This window comes from Eucyclogobius newberryi, unplaced genomic scaffold, assembly GCF_026437365.1.
Source record: "Eucyclogobius newberryi isolate DKJ021-1_F unplaced genomic scaffold, fEucNew1.0.hap1 SCAF_6, whole genome shotgun sequence".
Classification (NCBI taxonomy): domain Eukaryota; kingdom Metazoa; phylum Chordata; class Actinopteri; order Gobiiformes; family Gobiidae; genus Eucyclogobius; species Eucyclogobius newberryi.
The window spans coordinates 19,082,093-19,099,012 of NW_027316278.1; the positions used below are offsets into that span (position 1 = coordinate 19,082,093).

Here is a 16,920-nt window from a genome sequence, read left to right on the forward strand (position 1 = left end):
CTCTCATGTCTAATAAAGCCTAAGGGCAACACAATCTTTAAAAAAAAAAAACTAGACAGACAGACAGATGAAAGAGAGCCAGCAGGGAGCAGGACAGTAGAGAGAGAGAGAGACACGGAGGGAGAGTAAATGATTAATGAGAGGAGCTGGAGGAGCTGGAGGAGCTGGAGGTGCAGCCGGGGGAGGTCAGGACAGAGCTGTGAGGAGGCTGCAGTCGGAGAGGACACTGTCCACAGCCTCATCTCACACAGAAGACTGATATGAAATATGAAATCTAAGAGGAAGAGGATTTATAAACATGACAAAGTCATATAACTAAAATATATTATTTCAATTATTTAATTTCTAGTGAGTGTTACCAGTAAACAGTGTTGTACATGTTCTGAAAATAAGTATTCAGAAAACTAGTTTTGAGTAACTGCTTTGTTTTGAGGTATTCAGAATACAGTTAATAAATACCACACATAATAAATACTGAATATTTTGCAATATTAGCTTGTGCAAGTTAGACTTTAAACTGCACATTAGTGAGACGAGCGTCTCTAATCAGTGAACAAAATAAATACATAACAAATGGTGTAACAAACATGAAGCTGTTATAATCCAGTGTCATGTTTTTACACTAGTGTAATTCATATTCATAATTATTAATTTAAATCAAAGTATTTCAAGTATTCAGAATACAGACCATGTAACAGAATATGTTACATTGGAGGTATTCATTTATTCTGTCACGAGATACAAGGATTCTTCTCAACAATGTCCGTAAAAGCATTGTTTAGTATTTCTATGTCAGACCGTTTATGCTGCAAGAATAATGTCAAATCTAAATGACTCAAATGGAAAAGAAACTATGGATCTTGTTTGATAAAAATGGACCTGTAATTTCTTCCAAACCTTCAGACCAAGCAAACAATTCAGTGACTTTGCATTTACATATTTTGCCTATAACGTCGTCAAACCTGTGCCTTTTAATAACCCTCGGCGGCCGGAGCGCTGCCGCGGCTCGAGCACAGGCTGATCGCTGATGCATTTCTAATTGGTATTTTTGCTGATGGTCACAAGTTAAATCTATATTCTCCATTATCCTTCCACCGCATCCCCAAGAGCCCCGGTAATGGCTCCGCCCGAGCCGAGGCAAAGCGCTGTGGTGAGAGATATGAAGTGTGGACTGGGCTCGGCGGAGCTCGCTGACCTCTGCATGTACGCAGTTGGGGTACGACTGAAACTTGGAGTGCGACTCTGAGACAATCTCTTTGAAGATTAGCCCGAACACGTGTCATAATCCGGCCGCGGGGAAGACGCTCAAACAGGCTGCGCTCTCCGCTCGTGGGCCGTGTTTCGTCTCCACTGGGATTGTGTCAAGCGCTGCATCGCCTGGTAAATGTTTGCTCAGGACTCGTGGAAAAGCCCGTGGCGGTGGTTTGGCAAAGAAACGAGGCCTGCTGCCCCAACACGGGTTTGGCAAAGAAAGAAAAAAAACAATCTGTGTTGCTAGGTTTGGGACTAGTGAGAGGAGCTGGCCCTCTTCACGAGTGTTAAGAGGTTCAAGCGGCACAACCTCCACGGCTGAACACAGAGAGATAACTTTTCAATCCGAAAACTCTTGTGCTAAGGCTAAACAATGGAGTGGCTCACATAAATCTCTCTCTCTCTTCGGCTAAGAGTGGACTTTATTATTGATGGAGGGGAGAAATGGCATGCGTAAAAGAATGAAGCTCATATCCTGAGAGCGGGAGGAAGGCCGGTGCACTCCCCAGCTCACCTCGGGGAAGGATTCATGTTTACCTTTCATTAAGTGCAGATCCCACAATCTCCCGCTGCCCCCTCCCCCGGGGACTGTCAAATACATAAAGTCAGGAATATAAGAGGAATATAAGAGGAATAATGGAAAAAACAAGTCTCAGGTAGAGAAGTTTGAGGCTCATCTCATACGAGCAGTGTGTATTCAACTCTATTAAACTCTTTTCATAAGGGAAGTTTGTATTTCATGTTGTGATAATAATAATAATACTACAGTAATTACAAGGGATGAGCAAAGACCGAAATTGGATATTTGGCTTGCATCTGTGGCTGATTACCGACATTTGTCAATACCGTCAATATATGTTAAAATAATAAAAGAATACAGAATTGGATATGAAATAACTTGAGACATGATTGTGTAAACTTTTAGCCCAAATGTTTTACTAAGTCCATTTTTGCTCATGGGTCAGTTCAAAAAGTCAAATCTGATGCACCGAGGTCAATGACACACGGCCACTCACAGCCTGGGGCCACATTTTAGTTATATCGATTATGATATAGGTGAAGTACTAGACCCGACATACTGCCCTAGTACTTAAAATGTAAGGTGAAAGTTGATTTGAAAAGTGAAGCAACTGCACACATATATTCAAAGTATATACCATAGTAAAATACCGTGGCAGTCTTTATCATTATTTCGCTGACATGGACAGAAAAAAATCAATAACTGCTGCAGTTTTATGTGGGTGTTAAGAGTTGGGACTAAACTTATGGACCTGCAGTTTAATTTAATGTGTAACGACAAAGATGTGAGACAGGTTTCTACTATTATGACAATGTTTAATTAGGATTCAAAACAGTTCAGTTTAGCTGTGTATCTGACTGAAGGTTTTTTAATGAATATTCATCTTTTTTGCTCGCTCCGCTTGCTATCGCTGCTTTCCTTATTTATTTTGCTTTTTAATCAGTTTTTGTCTTCCAAACATTTTTGCTTTAGACTTTTTCAAGTAAACCAAGGATTTTAAGAACATTTTTCCAGTTTTAACGACATATCTGACGCCAGCGACATGTCCGGGAGAAGAAGGGAGAAAGACTGTGAACGCTGTCGGAAATATCAACAAGAAATTAATGAGCTGAAAACACGGATATTTGTTTTGGAATCTGAAAAAGTTCTTCACGATACCATTGCTGTGTCAACCGATGGTAAGAAGAGCATGCTTTTCACAAGAAAAACTGCTACTTTCAACCTAAACCGCAGTGTCGTTTCCAAAACTGTCTAAAAACCAGAAAGACCAGGCTGTTTCTTGGAACAAACTTGGAGCAAAGCCTAAACGATACAAAGATAACGTGAAGTCACCTAAAATACAGCTCACCAACAGATTTTTACCACTTTCAGAGATGGAATTAAATGAAAAAAGGAAAGATGACGTGGCCAAAATACAGCGAGGAGGATCTGTGCCAGGAGCCAAGGTCACGCAGATTGTTTTAGTTGGGGACGGCGCGATAAGTCATGTGACGCATGAAAAGATAAACACACATTCTTTTCCAAGCGCCACTGTTTCTGAGATAACGTCACTCCTTCCAAATATTATGGCTAAGCATGGAGGAGCTAAACAGCTGATTGTGCAAAATGGAAATCAAAACATTCATAAGTGGACCTCTTCCAAACATCGACAGGAGGATAAACAAGTTCAGCCGGCTTCTTCAGCTGAACACATGGCTGTCCAAAGAGTGTACCCCTAGAGGACTACACTACATTGAGAACTTCTATCTATTCTGGAAACGAGAGGACCTGTTTAAGAGAAATGGCCCCCACCTATGCAGAGGTGGAGTGAGGGTGCTGACAGAGAACCTGCTCCACGCTCTGAGGCATTGGACTGGGCCTGGACAGGGTCCTGAGCAGATAGTTAGAGAAGAGAGGAATGAGAGAAGAATTCCTGCTCCATCAGCCAGAGACCGAGCCAATGTTTCAACATCAAAAGCACCACAACCTCAGCCTCCACCAAAGGATTCATCAGCAGCTGCTCCACCACCACCAGCAAAGGATTCAGCTCCAGCTGCTCCACATTCACCTCCACCGCCTCCAGCAAAGGAACAATCTTCAAAGGCCTTGGACCCATCTGTGACAAGCCCAACAACATCCCTGTCATCGCCCCTGCCTTCACACCAGCCCTGGGTTCCCCCTGCAACATCTACTCCCACTAAAGATTCATCATTCTCCTTCTCATCTCCACTCTCACCCATGGGCCTTCCCAGCCATTTTGAAAGTCTGATCAAATCAGGCATTAAGATGGCTCCACTCACGCCCAATATAGCAAGGGCTATGTCAATACGTATCAACTCTTCCCTGCACAAGCCGACTACACCAACAAAAGCCCCACCACGCATCACCCCTCGCCTCTCACCTGGTCCCAAACTCTCCTTGGCTACAAAAGCCCCACCACCCATCCAACCTCGCCTTTCACCTGGTATCTCCCATAGCTAGGATGCACTGGGTCTCAGCGTTGCCGGGACTTATTGTCACATTAAAAATCAAACCAACCCGGGGCCCTATGTAAAAAGAGCCCCCCCTAGTGCTATTTCTGTAGTCACATCATCACACAGATGGAAAAACAAAATGCGAGTCAGGCCCAATCTGAGAAATGTGATTCATATTCCCTGTGAAAAGATAAAGCCCAGTCCCATTGAAACTAGTCTGAAACTTGCTGTGCTAAATGTCAGATCCTTATGTAACAAATCTCTCTTAATTAATAATTTTATTTTTTCTTATAATCTTGATTTTATGTTTTTAACTGAAACATGGCTTGACAAAAACACAGGAAATGTAGTTCTGATAGAATCTGCTCCACCCAACTTTAAGTTTGAATCTGAAACACGAGAAAACAAAAAAAGGGGGTGGAGTCTGTGCTGTCTTTAGAGATGAAATAATTACCCGCAGGTTGTCTTTTGGGGTGTTTTCATCATTTGAGTATGTATCCTTTAAATTGGAGCTAAAACGGTCTCCATCCATTCTCTTCATTGTTTTATACAAGCCTCCCCAGCACTGCCAACGTTTTATTTTACTGAGATGCTTTGAATGTTCTGGACACCATCGCCCCTATAAAGGCTAAAATGGTTAAAAATAAGCAGAAGGCGCCGTGGAGAAATGATGATTCGGTCAGGGCACAGAAAAGGGAGTGCCGCAGGGCCGAACGGAAATGGCGCAAGTCAAAGCTCCAGGTTCAAAAAGAGATTTACAAAGAAAAGCTGAACATGTACAACCTAATCTTATGTAGAACTAGGGAAAGATATTTTTCTGAAATAATTGGAAGCTGCAGTAACAACTCGCGTGTCCTGTTTGCCACAGTAAACAGATTAACAAACCCTCCAGCTCAGCTGCCGTTAGAACTCATTTCCACATCCAAGTGTAATGAGTTTGCATTATTCTTTAATGACAAAGTTCAGGGCATTAAAAATGCTATAAATCCCACAATGCAAAAAATTACCCTAAAACCACCAAGACACTTAGAGCTAACTCACTTTGCACCAGTAACTGACAAAACTGTCCATGAGATCATCACCAGTCTGAGTTCATCTACATGCTGCCTTGATGTGTTACCCACCAGATTTCTAAAGTCTGTGCTGAACAGTTTGTTAGCACCATTCACTCACATAGTTAACATGTCGCTTCAATCTGGAACATTCCCAATGTCTTTGAAAACTGCGGTCATAAAGCCTCTCCTAAAGAAGAGCAGTCTTGATGCCGCAGTACTGAGTCATTACCGGCCCATCTCTAATCTGCCATTTTGGGGCAAAGTCCTTGAAAAGGTTGTTTACCAATAGCTCACAGATTTCCTCTTAATAAACAACTCATTTGATGTTTTTCAGTCAGGTTTTAGACCTCATCACAGCACTGAGACTGCTCTTGTCAAGGTGACAAATGACATCCGCCTGAACACTGACACGGGCAAAGCCTCAGTCTTAATTCTGTTAGATCTGAGTGCTGCTTTTGACACTGTCGATCATGGGATCCTCTTACAGAGACTAGAGGACTGGGTGGGCATCATTGGCACTGCCCTAAACTGGTTAAGGTCCTATCTGGAAGACAGGAAGTACTTTGTTGAAATTGGTAGCTGTGTCTCAGACCACATGACCCTGACCTGTGGAGTGCCCCAAGGGTCAGTCCTGGGTCCCCTTCTGTTCAACCTCTACATGCTGCCGTTAGGTCAGTTGATACGCAGTGAAAATGTGTCCTATCACAATTATGCAGACGACACTCAGATCTATGTTTCACTATCGGCAGGTGACTATGGACTATTTCACTGCATCCAACAGATCAGTTTGTGGATGCAAAACAACTTTCTCCAGCTGAACTCAGACAAGACTGAAATAATCGTTTTTGGCCCACAGAAACAAAGAGAAAGTGTTAGCGGTCACCTCCAGAGTCTCGCTCTAAAACCTACAAACCAAGTTAGAAATCTGGGGGTAATAATGGACTCAGACTTGAACTTTAATAGCACGTCAAATCAATAACATCAGCAGCTTTTTACCATCTAAAAAACATTGCCAAAATCAAAAATATAGTGTCAAAACCAGATTTAGAGAGACTTATCCATGCGTTTGTCTCCAGTAGATTAGACTACTGTAACGGCCTGCTCACTGGTCTCTCCAAACGAGCTGTAAAACAGCTGCAGTACATCCAGAACGCTGCTGCTCGGGTCCTGACTAGAACCAGGAAGTATGATCACATTAGTCCTGTTCTCAGGTCTCTGCACTGGCTCCCTGTGGCTCAGAGAATAGACTTTAAAGCAGCTCTGCTTGTGTACAAGTCTCTCCATGGCCTAGCACCAAAGTACATCTTGGATATGTTAGTGCCATATGAACCATCTCGGACTCTGAGGACCTCAGGGACCGGCCTCCTGCTGGTGCCCAGAGTCAGGACAAAACATGGGGAATCTGCGTTTCAGTTTTATGCAGCTAAAACCTGGAACAGTCTTCCTGAAGATGTGAGACAGGCTTCTACTCTGACAATGTTCAAATCTAAGCTAAAAACAGTTTTGTTTAGCTGCGCATATGACTGAAACAATTTTTTCTTTGCACTCTTCTCTTTTGTTTGCGATTTTATTAGTTTAGAAAATCAGTTGGATTGATAATTTTTAATTTAGTTAATTGTATTGTATTTCTGTTTCTGTAATTTCTTTGTGATTTGAATGCATTTTTCCTGCTGTGTGAAGCACTTTGAATTGCCTTGTGTATGAAATGTGCTCTACAAATAAACTTGCCTTGCCTTGCCTTGCCTTGCCTTCATTGTGTTTTTCCCCACATATTTTCTTGTTATTTCCTGTTCTCTAAAGCACAATATGTTAATGCACCACAAAGTGGTGCATTAACATAGAGACTGAACTACCTGCTAAATCAATGCATGTCTGCAGATGTTACTTAAATAATTGCTGTGTTCACGATTTACTAATTGCCACCATTGAAATTGCGACTACCATACGACACATTTTGCAGCCCAAATATGTTTAACAATCATTTACAATCAATAAAAGCATGTGACGATAGTGGCATTTTAATTTACTCCTTTGCCTAAAAAAAAAAAAAAAAGGAAAAAAGACATTCAACTAGCGCTGGGTGTAATTGTGCAGGCAGCAGCAGCACACAGGCAGCTGTGACAATCCACTCCCAATCTGATGTGGAAAACAGCAAATTAGTGCGGTTACAATTAAGCCTTGAGAGACAATACAATGAAAAGACAGCGCCCATACACTCGCAATCAGATGAAATGGAGCGCCTCTGGTTCTGTCAGCGGCGCTACGACTTCACAGCCTCCCACTGCAGACAACAATACCCAGGCCCAGATAACAGGAAACACCAGCTTACCCAGCCAAAGAGCAGACTCACCAACACGCGCTAATTGAGCAGAAACTACCAAGTGCCTGTTGTGGAGAAATGTGTCAAATAATTACGTTTAATGACTAGTCTACTGTATGTTTGTGTTATGTCAATCAATGGAATAAAAGGAGAATTTATTCCATCACTTTCTTAATTCGAGTTCCGTTTGTTGCATTTGATTTGTTGGGATTGAGTCGCCTCTCGTGGGGAGTTTGTTTAATTTCACAGCTGAAGAGGCACCGATGATTTTAAGGAGTGTGTTTTACTTGTTCAGCTCTTTCCCAAAGGAGAAAACCGTAAATCTGCAAAGAAATACGACTGTTAAGTGAAAGAATGTATTAAACTGCTATAAGCACTAAAGTTATGGAAACAGTGATCACCCAGGGTCAATTAGTTTTTAACTTCGGCCTTAAAATTGTTCGGAAATACCGGTACATAAAAATCCCATTCAGAAATGCATTAAAAGTGTTGGAGAAGCTCTTGTCTCTCCAACAGACTGATGTTCTACAATAGGACTTTATAGACCGTGAACATGTTCTTTTATATGAACCATTTCTTCTACAGATGTGAGTCTTTGGACTGTGGGAGGAAACAGGGCACAAACAGGGCACTATGTCTGATATATCACTATGTCTGATATATCACTATGTCTGATATATCATTGTGTCTGATATATCACTGTGTCTGATATATCACTGTGTCTGATATGTCACTATGTCTGATATATCACTGTGTCTGATATATCACTAGGTCTGATATATCACTAGGTATGATATATCACTAGGTATGATATATCACTAGGTCTGATATATCACTAGGTCTGATATATCATTGTGTCTGATATATCACTAGGTATGATATATCACTAGGTCTGATATATCACTAGGTCTGATATATCACTATGTCTGATATTTTATTTTATTGTGTCTGATATATCACTATGTCTGATATATTATTGTGTCTGATATTTTATTGTGTCTGATATTTTATTTTATTGTGTCTGATATATTATATCATATCATTGAGTCTAATATATTATTTTATTGACATTTTTGTGCTAGCTGTTTCTTGGTGTAACTATATTTTTGTCTATTTCCGTCTATCTCACTTTTACTAATCAATGTTGAGGGTTCTAGTAAAGGTTAAGGCTCTGACAAACAGAGTTGGGCTTGCCGTTCATCCACACTTAAATTCAGCAACAGGAAGTGGCTCAGATTCAGTTAAACCAGACCCATGTTTGGACTGGTCCTGGTCCCACAGACTGGTTCACTCGACCCGCTTCGGTCAACGGCGGTCTTTGTGTTTCGTGGCGCTGTGAGATGTGGCTTAGTTTAGATTAAACAAGAAACAACTTCCAGTTTATCCTCGGTGTTTCCCACAGTTATTTCACTTCTCTGAGTCTCTACGCAGGGCCGGCCCAGCCTATAAGCGAACTAAGCAGCCGCGTAGGGCCCCGAGCATGGCCCCGAGGCGTTAAAAGGGCCCCCAATCTGGCAACCCGTCTTATGCGAAGTGCAAGCGCAGCGTGCGCCACTAGTGTAGTAGCGCTGCTGGCGCGGCAGCGCACACTGCGGTAACATAACGCACAAACTGCATTTATTTGTAATGACAATCTGGCAACCAAGACACCAAACCTGCGCTGATTGGGCAACTTCATTGTGCGCGAGCAGAACGAGAGCAAAACATAAACACAACACAACGTGGTCCCTGCGTGGTCCTCATGTCCAGAGGAATATATCCCCCCGATGCCGAAAAACGAAAGAAGAAACTTCTTGACGATGTAAAGAAACTGCAAACTCAACAACACTCTCAGGTATTGAACTTCTCTTACAAAGAGACGGTTAATGCTGCTGTTTGAAACAACACGAGTCTGTCACGTTAGTTCGCTCAGGCTGGAGGCGACGAGAGCTCTGCACCGCGCACAATAATATGTCTGAATGAAAGATAATAAGTTTAACATTTACACCAGCCCCGTAGTGTTAGCTGCAGGTGAGGCCGGGGAGGGGCCTCTATGCCCCGGGTCACTAAGAGGCGGAGATCCGGTCCAGACGAGCGCCGTCTCGTCCAGAACCTCTGACGTGAGACTTTGGAGTGAACAGTGTGCGGCCCTGTCCCGGGCCCCTGTCCCGGGCCCCTGTGCAGCCTCAGTCAGAGATGAGCGGGTTTGAGTTTGCTCTTTCTCACATCTCCATGTGTGAGATCAATCGTGACTCGTGATGTCTGTTTTACTTTGACTTCTTAATGTGCAATGAGAGGAACGTAAAAGTTTATGCACGGAAGGTCCATCAGCCAATCACATCGCAGCATTGTTTCATGCAGGAGTCCAGTGTGTGATGTTCTGATCAGAACAAACATTTATATTGTAATTCACTTTTAATAGAGCAATAAAACATTTCAATTTATTTAAAAAGCATCATTAGACTATTTGTTATAAATTATAATGAATTGATAGTGAAACATAACCAGACAAATTAAAATTACATCTGTTATAGAATAATACTATATATTTTTATATAAAAGTGGCAAAGTTGCAGAAACGCAGTCGCTTCACTATAGCTAGGGTTTGGACCTTCAGTTCTAGTTCTGTTCATTCTCTGGGAATTAACATTTTTGCTCTGTGTAGCTTTATGAGTGTTATCAAGCAATGCTTATACCATTTGTTTAATTTAATATAACTTGTTTTGTCACTTTGGCAAGAAAGAACAGTTGGGAGCAGTAAAAGATAAATTAGTAAGGATAACTATTACTTTTACATTTTCAGTTAAAATGAATCAATTTGACCATAATTATTTTTCATAGCCAATATTGTATTGAGTAATTAAGTACACTAATGTATTAATAACTGGCTTTAATCATTTTCTCCTGGCACAGTTTCATCACATCTTCATTTTATAGCATTACAACCTCAACATTTTACTCTGACTTTAGCCGGTTGGACCACATTAAAATGCACCAGAAGACCCAAAAAGGTCTGAAAATCTCTGGCCCCCAGACCCCCCCCTGTTCATTAATTTAAAATAATGCTAATGTGGCTGTAGACCCTTAACGCCCACAAATACACCCAAAAACATATCTGGGATGTGTGTTATTTGTTCAGGGAGTAGAGGTGATGTCAGCGGAATACCAAGTTGCATTGTGGGATTTAAGTTATCAATATTTGAGCTTGTGAGGTGTTGAGAATAAACTAACTGGCAAACATATGCCCTGGAGTTTTGGTGCGCTTTGTTTGCGTTGAAGAAAGTTCCCATATGTGAATTGTTCACTGACAATGGCAATAAAACTGATTCTGATGACGTGGTGAGGGGCCCCCAAAAATGTTTTCGCTTAGGGCCCCCTGAAGGCTTGGGCCGGCCCTGTCTCTACGCCCTAGTGTCATGTTTCTTTATGAAATGTGTTGGCTTTGGATAATGTTCGATACATAATACACTATAATGTTTTGGGTTTTGATGCAAGTGTAGTGTATCGATAAACAGGAAACAGCTGATGCTAACATTTGTTAGCTTGGGTTTGCTACGTTTGTCAGCTCAACCAATAAAATTAGTTGTCATAACTGGAAACATTTAGGTTTTTCACAAGATCAAGTCAGCATTTTGTATGTTATTCATATTTTTGTATTTAGATTAGCTTTTTTCCATGTGGTTTTCATCCCAGTCAACATTTTCTCTTTATTTCACTCAATCATCCCGGGAGCAGTAAGTGAGCCCACACGCCCTGGAAACTTGTACTTGTACTAACCCCCCCCAATCTGCTCCAAAGTGAACCAGTGGAAACATGGCTCACGTCTCACTTGCCTGACAAAGTGAAGCGTAGACAGAGAAGATGACTCAAAGTATTAAGTTATCACATCACAATCCTTTTCAACAGGAACTATAAGAACCACAAAAATCAGAAATGAGACAAAGGCGATCCTGAACTATTCCAGGAAGAACATGAATGCATGAATCTCATCTAAATGTATGACAGATTTATGAGGGGAAAAATACCTAGTGGATAGAATTGATTTATTCTGTGTTAAACAATAAAGGCCAAACAGCGCTACAGTTACCACAGCGGTTACCAAACTGCAATTGAAGACTAAATATGAGAACGTTTATAGACAGGACGGGACATGTGTAGGGACAAAATCCATGTCATGGCGTGCAGGTTTCATTTTACTAAACAATTATGTGGTGTGATAGTGAGCAGCAGTGGACTGAAAAGCAAACAGCTACAAGGGGAGAGGAGGGAGCGTCTAAGGCAGTTCCTAAGCCCGGCCGTCATGCATGCTTAACCTTGCGCTAGTGTCTGTGCGATGCGGCTTGCATATCAATGATGGAGAATTTCAGCAGAAAACCCTCCAACCAATCTCCACTCAACAGAGCAGACGAGAGGGGGCCCGCGCCGCATCTGCACTTAACGTAAATCAAGATTATACTGTTGCAACACAATGCTGTTTCAGTGCTTTGTGCTGGTCCCACACCTGGATAAATGCAGAGGCAGGATCAGTAGATGGCTTCATCAGCGTTAACTTATTTTCCGCAATATGATGGAAAACTGTTGACTGCACTTGAGAAGGACATATTATATTAAACAACTGCATTGAACTGTCAAATCAGCACAAATATTAAACATGGCCAAGTCAACAGGTCATTAAAGGACAGATTAAAGGAAAAATCTACTTTTAAGAGCTGTTAATGCTTTCACATAATCATCTGAACGTGCATCTTGAGTAAAATGTGATGGAAATCTGCAAAAGTTCTTTTAATGAGTTGTTTTAAATAAAATATTTAAAAAAAAACATTAAATCATGATCTATCACGTATTATAACTGTAATGCAGACAAAAGCATGCAATTGTGTACAGATTTGCCAGTTCAAACATAACCACCAATGCTACATAATGCAACAAAAAGTGTGACATGCAAGTTGTTTGATCTGAAAGTGTTGTTTCCACTGACAGTGTTGACTTTAGGCAGGAGCTCAGGTTACAGGAAGTGTTTTGAGGGAGCGTCCAGCGCTTTGTGGTTTGGAGCAAAGCGGTGCATATTTTGTGTCACCGTGAGCAACAAAAACATCCACAACAATACCACAAGACCCACTGCTCATACACAACGCAGATATAAAACTACCGACAGGACAATTTGACCTCTGCCTCCTCTTGTATAAAGTCACTTAGTTGACGGTAAAATGGCAAAAGGGGGAATTTGAATCACACAGGAAATTGGAGCAAATGAACTGACGTCAGCAAAATCAACAGGTGACAAAAGGAATCACACAAAAATCTGAAGTGAGAGAAGTTATAAACAGATAAACATGGCAACATATAACAAGAGAAGTTTTTAAGTGTTGTATGTGCTTATTGTAACTGATAACTGTTCCCATGTTCAAGGTTTGCATCTGTAGAACACTGAGGAACACTAATGTCCTCTCTGTTCCCATTGTTTGATGCTGCTGGACATTTTAAGCTTCTTTTTCGTCTCGTTCTGGGTGGGTGCCGTCGTCTTGAGTCGCTCGTGTTGATTGACATGTCAAGCATTTCCCTGCGGCATCAATCAAGTGTGTCTACGGGGCTTTGATAGCACTTCGATGGCAACTTCCATCTCCGGCGCGGGGGATAAGAGCCGATGAGCAGGGATGCCAGCAGATAAAAGAGGACTTTAACAGATGGGATGTGTTTGGCAGGTTAAAAAGAGCTTTTTATCAGAGCCCTGTCAAACTGTCATCATCGCTTTTTTTTGAAGAGAAAACCCTGCATATCACAGCTCAGTTTTGTAATCCTACATCAAGGCTGATCTCAAACACAGGAAAGATTAAAACTTTGGCAGTTGAGGCGTTTTCTCTGACCACCAGCAGCAGAAGACGACAACGACAGACTTGTTCAAGAGCGTCCCATGAGAGTTGAAGAGGCTATTAGCTACATAATGATCAATGGGTGTTGCGGTTCACACTCCACCATGACGGCAGCGTGACGGACAGATGGAGCTGATGTTAGAGGGAAAACATATGGGAGACGAGCTGGAGGCAAACAGTTCAGATGGGACTCTCAAACAGCCCTTTGTGCTGTATCATCGCCACTGATAGGACTTGTGAAGAGCTTTAACTAAGGTCCTATGCACTTCATGTTGACAGCACTATCGAGGTGTTCGTCTGGAGAAACTTTTTCTTATAATTTTGTTCTTTTTTATATAAAAGATGGTGGTTTTACAAAGTAGTACCATTTAGAATGTTTCTTTAAAAATAGTGGTTTTCAGTCAAGTGCAATACTTTGCGTCCTGCTTAGGCACGTTCTGTAACTTCTGGGGTTCTTTTTGTCAGTGCTGCCCATCTAGTATGGTTTGCAACAAAATAATATTGATGGTCTCCTAATTGTGAGCCCCAATGGAAAAGAAAGGAGTGTTTGTAAAAGTGTGACGTGCCCCTTGTTTGTGTCCTGTTCCTCAGGTGGCAGCTCTGTGAGCTCTGGCTCAGTGGAATCTGTGCAGTGCAATGTTTTTATTGTGAGATGTGGTCTCATTGTGCTCCTCCATAATGTAGCTCACTGTCAGAGCCAGAGTGGCAGTCTGATAAACACTCCCAGCATGCATTGCTCTACGCTGCACTGGCAGCCTCCTGGCAGCATTGTGAGGTGTCTCGGTTCATAGAGTTGTGCAATGACAATCCCTAAAGCAGAAGGCACACTTCAGCACCACATTTGTGCTTATTTCATAAGCAGCAATGACACCAGCTCATAACTTTCTTATTCTTGCCCTTCTTCCTAAATCTTTTTTTACATTTCAGATTTTCTAACAGTGGATTAAACCGCAACATGGGAAAAGAAGAACTTCAGAAATGTTTAAAGATAAATAAATCAATGGGAACTATGTCCACCAACTGCCTCTAAAACCTATACTTGTCCAACAACTGAGAACACTGTGAGCGGTCATGTCCTGTCACTTCAAATCAGTGTCAAGCCCAACTCAGGTGGCAGAGAGAGCAGAGGAAGAACACAGAAAACTGGAAGAACAACCATGATTAACTCCAATCAATGACAAGTGCTGGGGATGAAATTAATTAGTAATAGGTAAGAGAGACCACGATGAAGCATGTTGCATGAAAAATCTCTAAATCTATTGTCTCAAATCTTAATGACTTCACCTCCAGTCTTATCGCTGCATGTTTTATTTCAATACAGAAACATGTAACAGAAAATGGTCTAGATAAATAGATCTCATTAAGATGAGCTCCAGCAAATTATTAGCTACATTTTACACCAGGTCTCTTCCCTTCTGATTCAAACACGTCCTCGTTTTATAGGCAAAAGTATTCTCTTTGATCGATATCTTCCTGAATAATGACACAGATTTAGATGGAATAACAGTTAACGTGTTGAAAAAAAATGCAATTACACACAAATAGACAATATCAAAACCATAGCTCGTTTAATTCTGGTTTGTTTTGTTCAAACTAATTTGAAGTCAGGATTTTTTGGGTGAATCTTGAAATGAGCTTGATCCATGAGCACAACCAGAAAAGTGGAATTCATTCTAATCCTGACACAGATACAGTGACAACCATCTCTTTCTACATTTCACCTAACACTGTCTTTGAACTGTGGGAAGAAGCCATTGAACTTGAAAAAATCCACCTGCGCCTATGTAGCGGTCAGTGATTGGTGAAAGCTGAGAAATGAAAAAAGAAAAACTTGGAGAGCGTGTTGCTGATTATTCCCCATCTACTTAAAACCCTAATGTTCTTTCATTTGTGCACGTCACTAGCGCAAATGTGTGTTTTACATCTCATTTGTCAGTGGGGGGCCCATTCTGAGGTCAATACTACAACAGTGTAAATGATCCAGCAAATTCCCCCGGTCAGACCAGCCTGCGCTCTGTTGCCGTGCTCAGTCTCTCTCTGATCCCCGCTGAGCTCCAAAAATGAGAAACAACTGAAGCCGAGGTAGCAGTGGGTCTGCTCCTCCAGCTCGCACCCTCACACAACGCTGCTTGTTAACAGCCAAACTTTGGTCGGCCTGATTTTGCCTTTCATCTGGTTTCTAAACACACAGGGAGGGTGTCATTTGTTGTGGTCTCTGTGGACATCCATAGGTACCTCACTTTAAAACAAACAGACAAGGGCAGACATGGAGAATAGCTGTACAAACTCCAGCATTAAGTCCAACATACATTTAAGACACAATGGAAAAATGTCCCTTTGTCATGTAGCACACACAAACACACTAACATAACCTCACATAACCACATTATAATGAGCCTGTCCAGCTGAACTATGTCACATAGACCTGACCAAACAAAGTACCTGTGTAAATCTGAAAAAGAACTAGGCTATATTTGCAGAAACCCAATGAAAGAAATATGATTCTAATCTAAATCTATTATGGCCAGGCCTATAGGCTTAATCTTATCCAAACTTGATATTAGACAAGGTGCAAGCACAGCTCCCTATAGCTGTCACAACACATCCAAATCCTCCGATACAAAGCCATGAGTGATCTGTTCATCCTGCTGAAACAACCGCGTGCTTCTTCCAAACGATACACAAACTGCACGACCACTTTTCAGTTCGAGATGCAATTAAATAACACTTAAAAAAAAAAAAGGAAAACCCAATACCCGAAAAGTAAAAAAAAAGACTCGAGTATCAACACTTAATGGGGGAAAAAAGAAGATGAAACAGGCAGAAAAAACGTCCTTACAGTAAAAGCAGAGACACAATCTCGCAGAGCAATAGTCTCTAGTCAAACAGAGCAGAATAAGTTTGTGATCCGTTGTCTGTCCCTCTCCTCTCTGCGTGTGCGCCTGCCCCCGGCCCTCGTGAACTCCCCTCGCGCCGCCGTGTCCTCCCCCATAAATAAAACTTACTTTTCTCTGGCTTGGCTGTCGGACGGCACGCCGCTGCTCTTGCCTTTGGCGTACATGCTTGCAGAGAGCCCCGATTGTCACGCACCTGTCAACCCATCACAACCTCCCCGGCACGGCCCCGTCACCATGGCGACACGAGCAGCGGCAGCGCCCATTGGATGCGCCGCAGTCTGGCGCCGCCCACTCATCATAGAAACCAACGGTGTGTGACAGTCGCCGGGAACGCCCACAACGAGCGTAACCCCGCCCCCTTCGCCAGCCCCGTGTATCGCCGCGCGTCAGTCCGAGCGCGTGGCTGTGCGCACTCCTCCTGACAGACTGACAGGACACAAGCACGACGTCTCTCTTCATTCTCATCTCTTTTGTGCATACGGCCATTTGAAACCGTCCAACAAATGTTTTTTTATCAACTGTCTTCGGTGGTTCATTTTGTAGACAATGACACCCTCTACCGATGACTTCAGAGT

General features: G+C 42.1%; 1 protein-coding gene across 3 annotated transcripts in view; it reads right to left on the reverse strand.

Annotated features, from left to right (window-relative positions):
* The window catches only part of LOC140346814 (single-stranded DNA-binding protein 2), a 42,251-nt gene extending 25,567 nt beyond the window's left edge, over positions 1-16,684 (reverse strand). For all 3 annotated transcript variants that reach the window (XM_072433016.1, XM_072433014.1, XM_072433015.1), the window contains exon 1: positions 16,454-16,684. In XM_072433016.1, coding sequence (XP_072289117.1) covers positions 16,454-16,509 — 56 coding nt within the window. In that variant the 5' untranslated portion in view covers positions 16,510-16,684. The remainder of the gene's footprint in view (positions 1-16,453) is intronic.
* Positions 16,685-16,920: the final 236 nt, after the last annotated feature.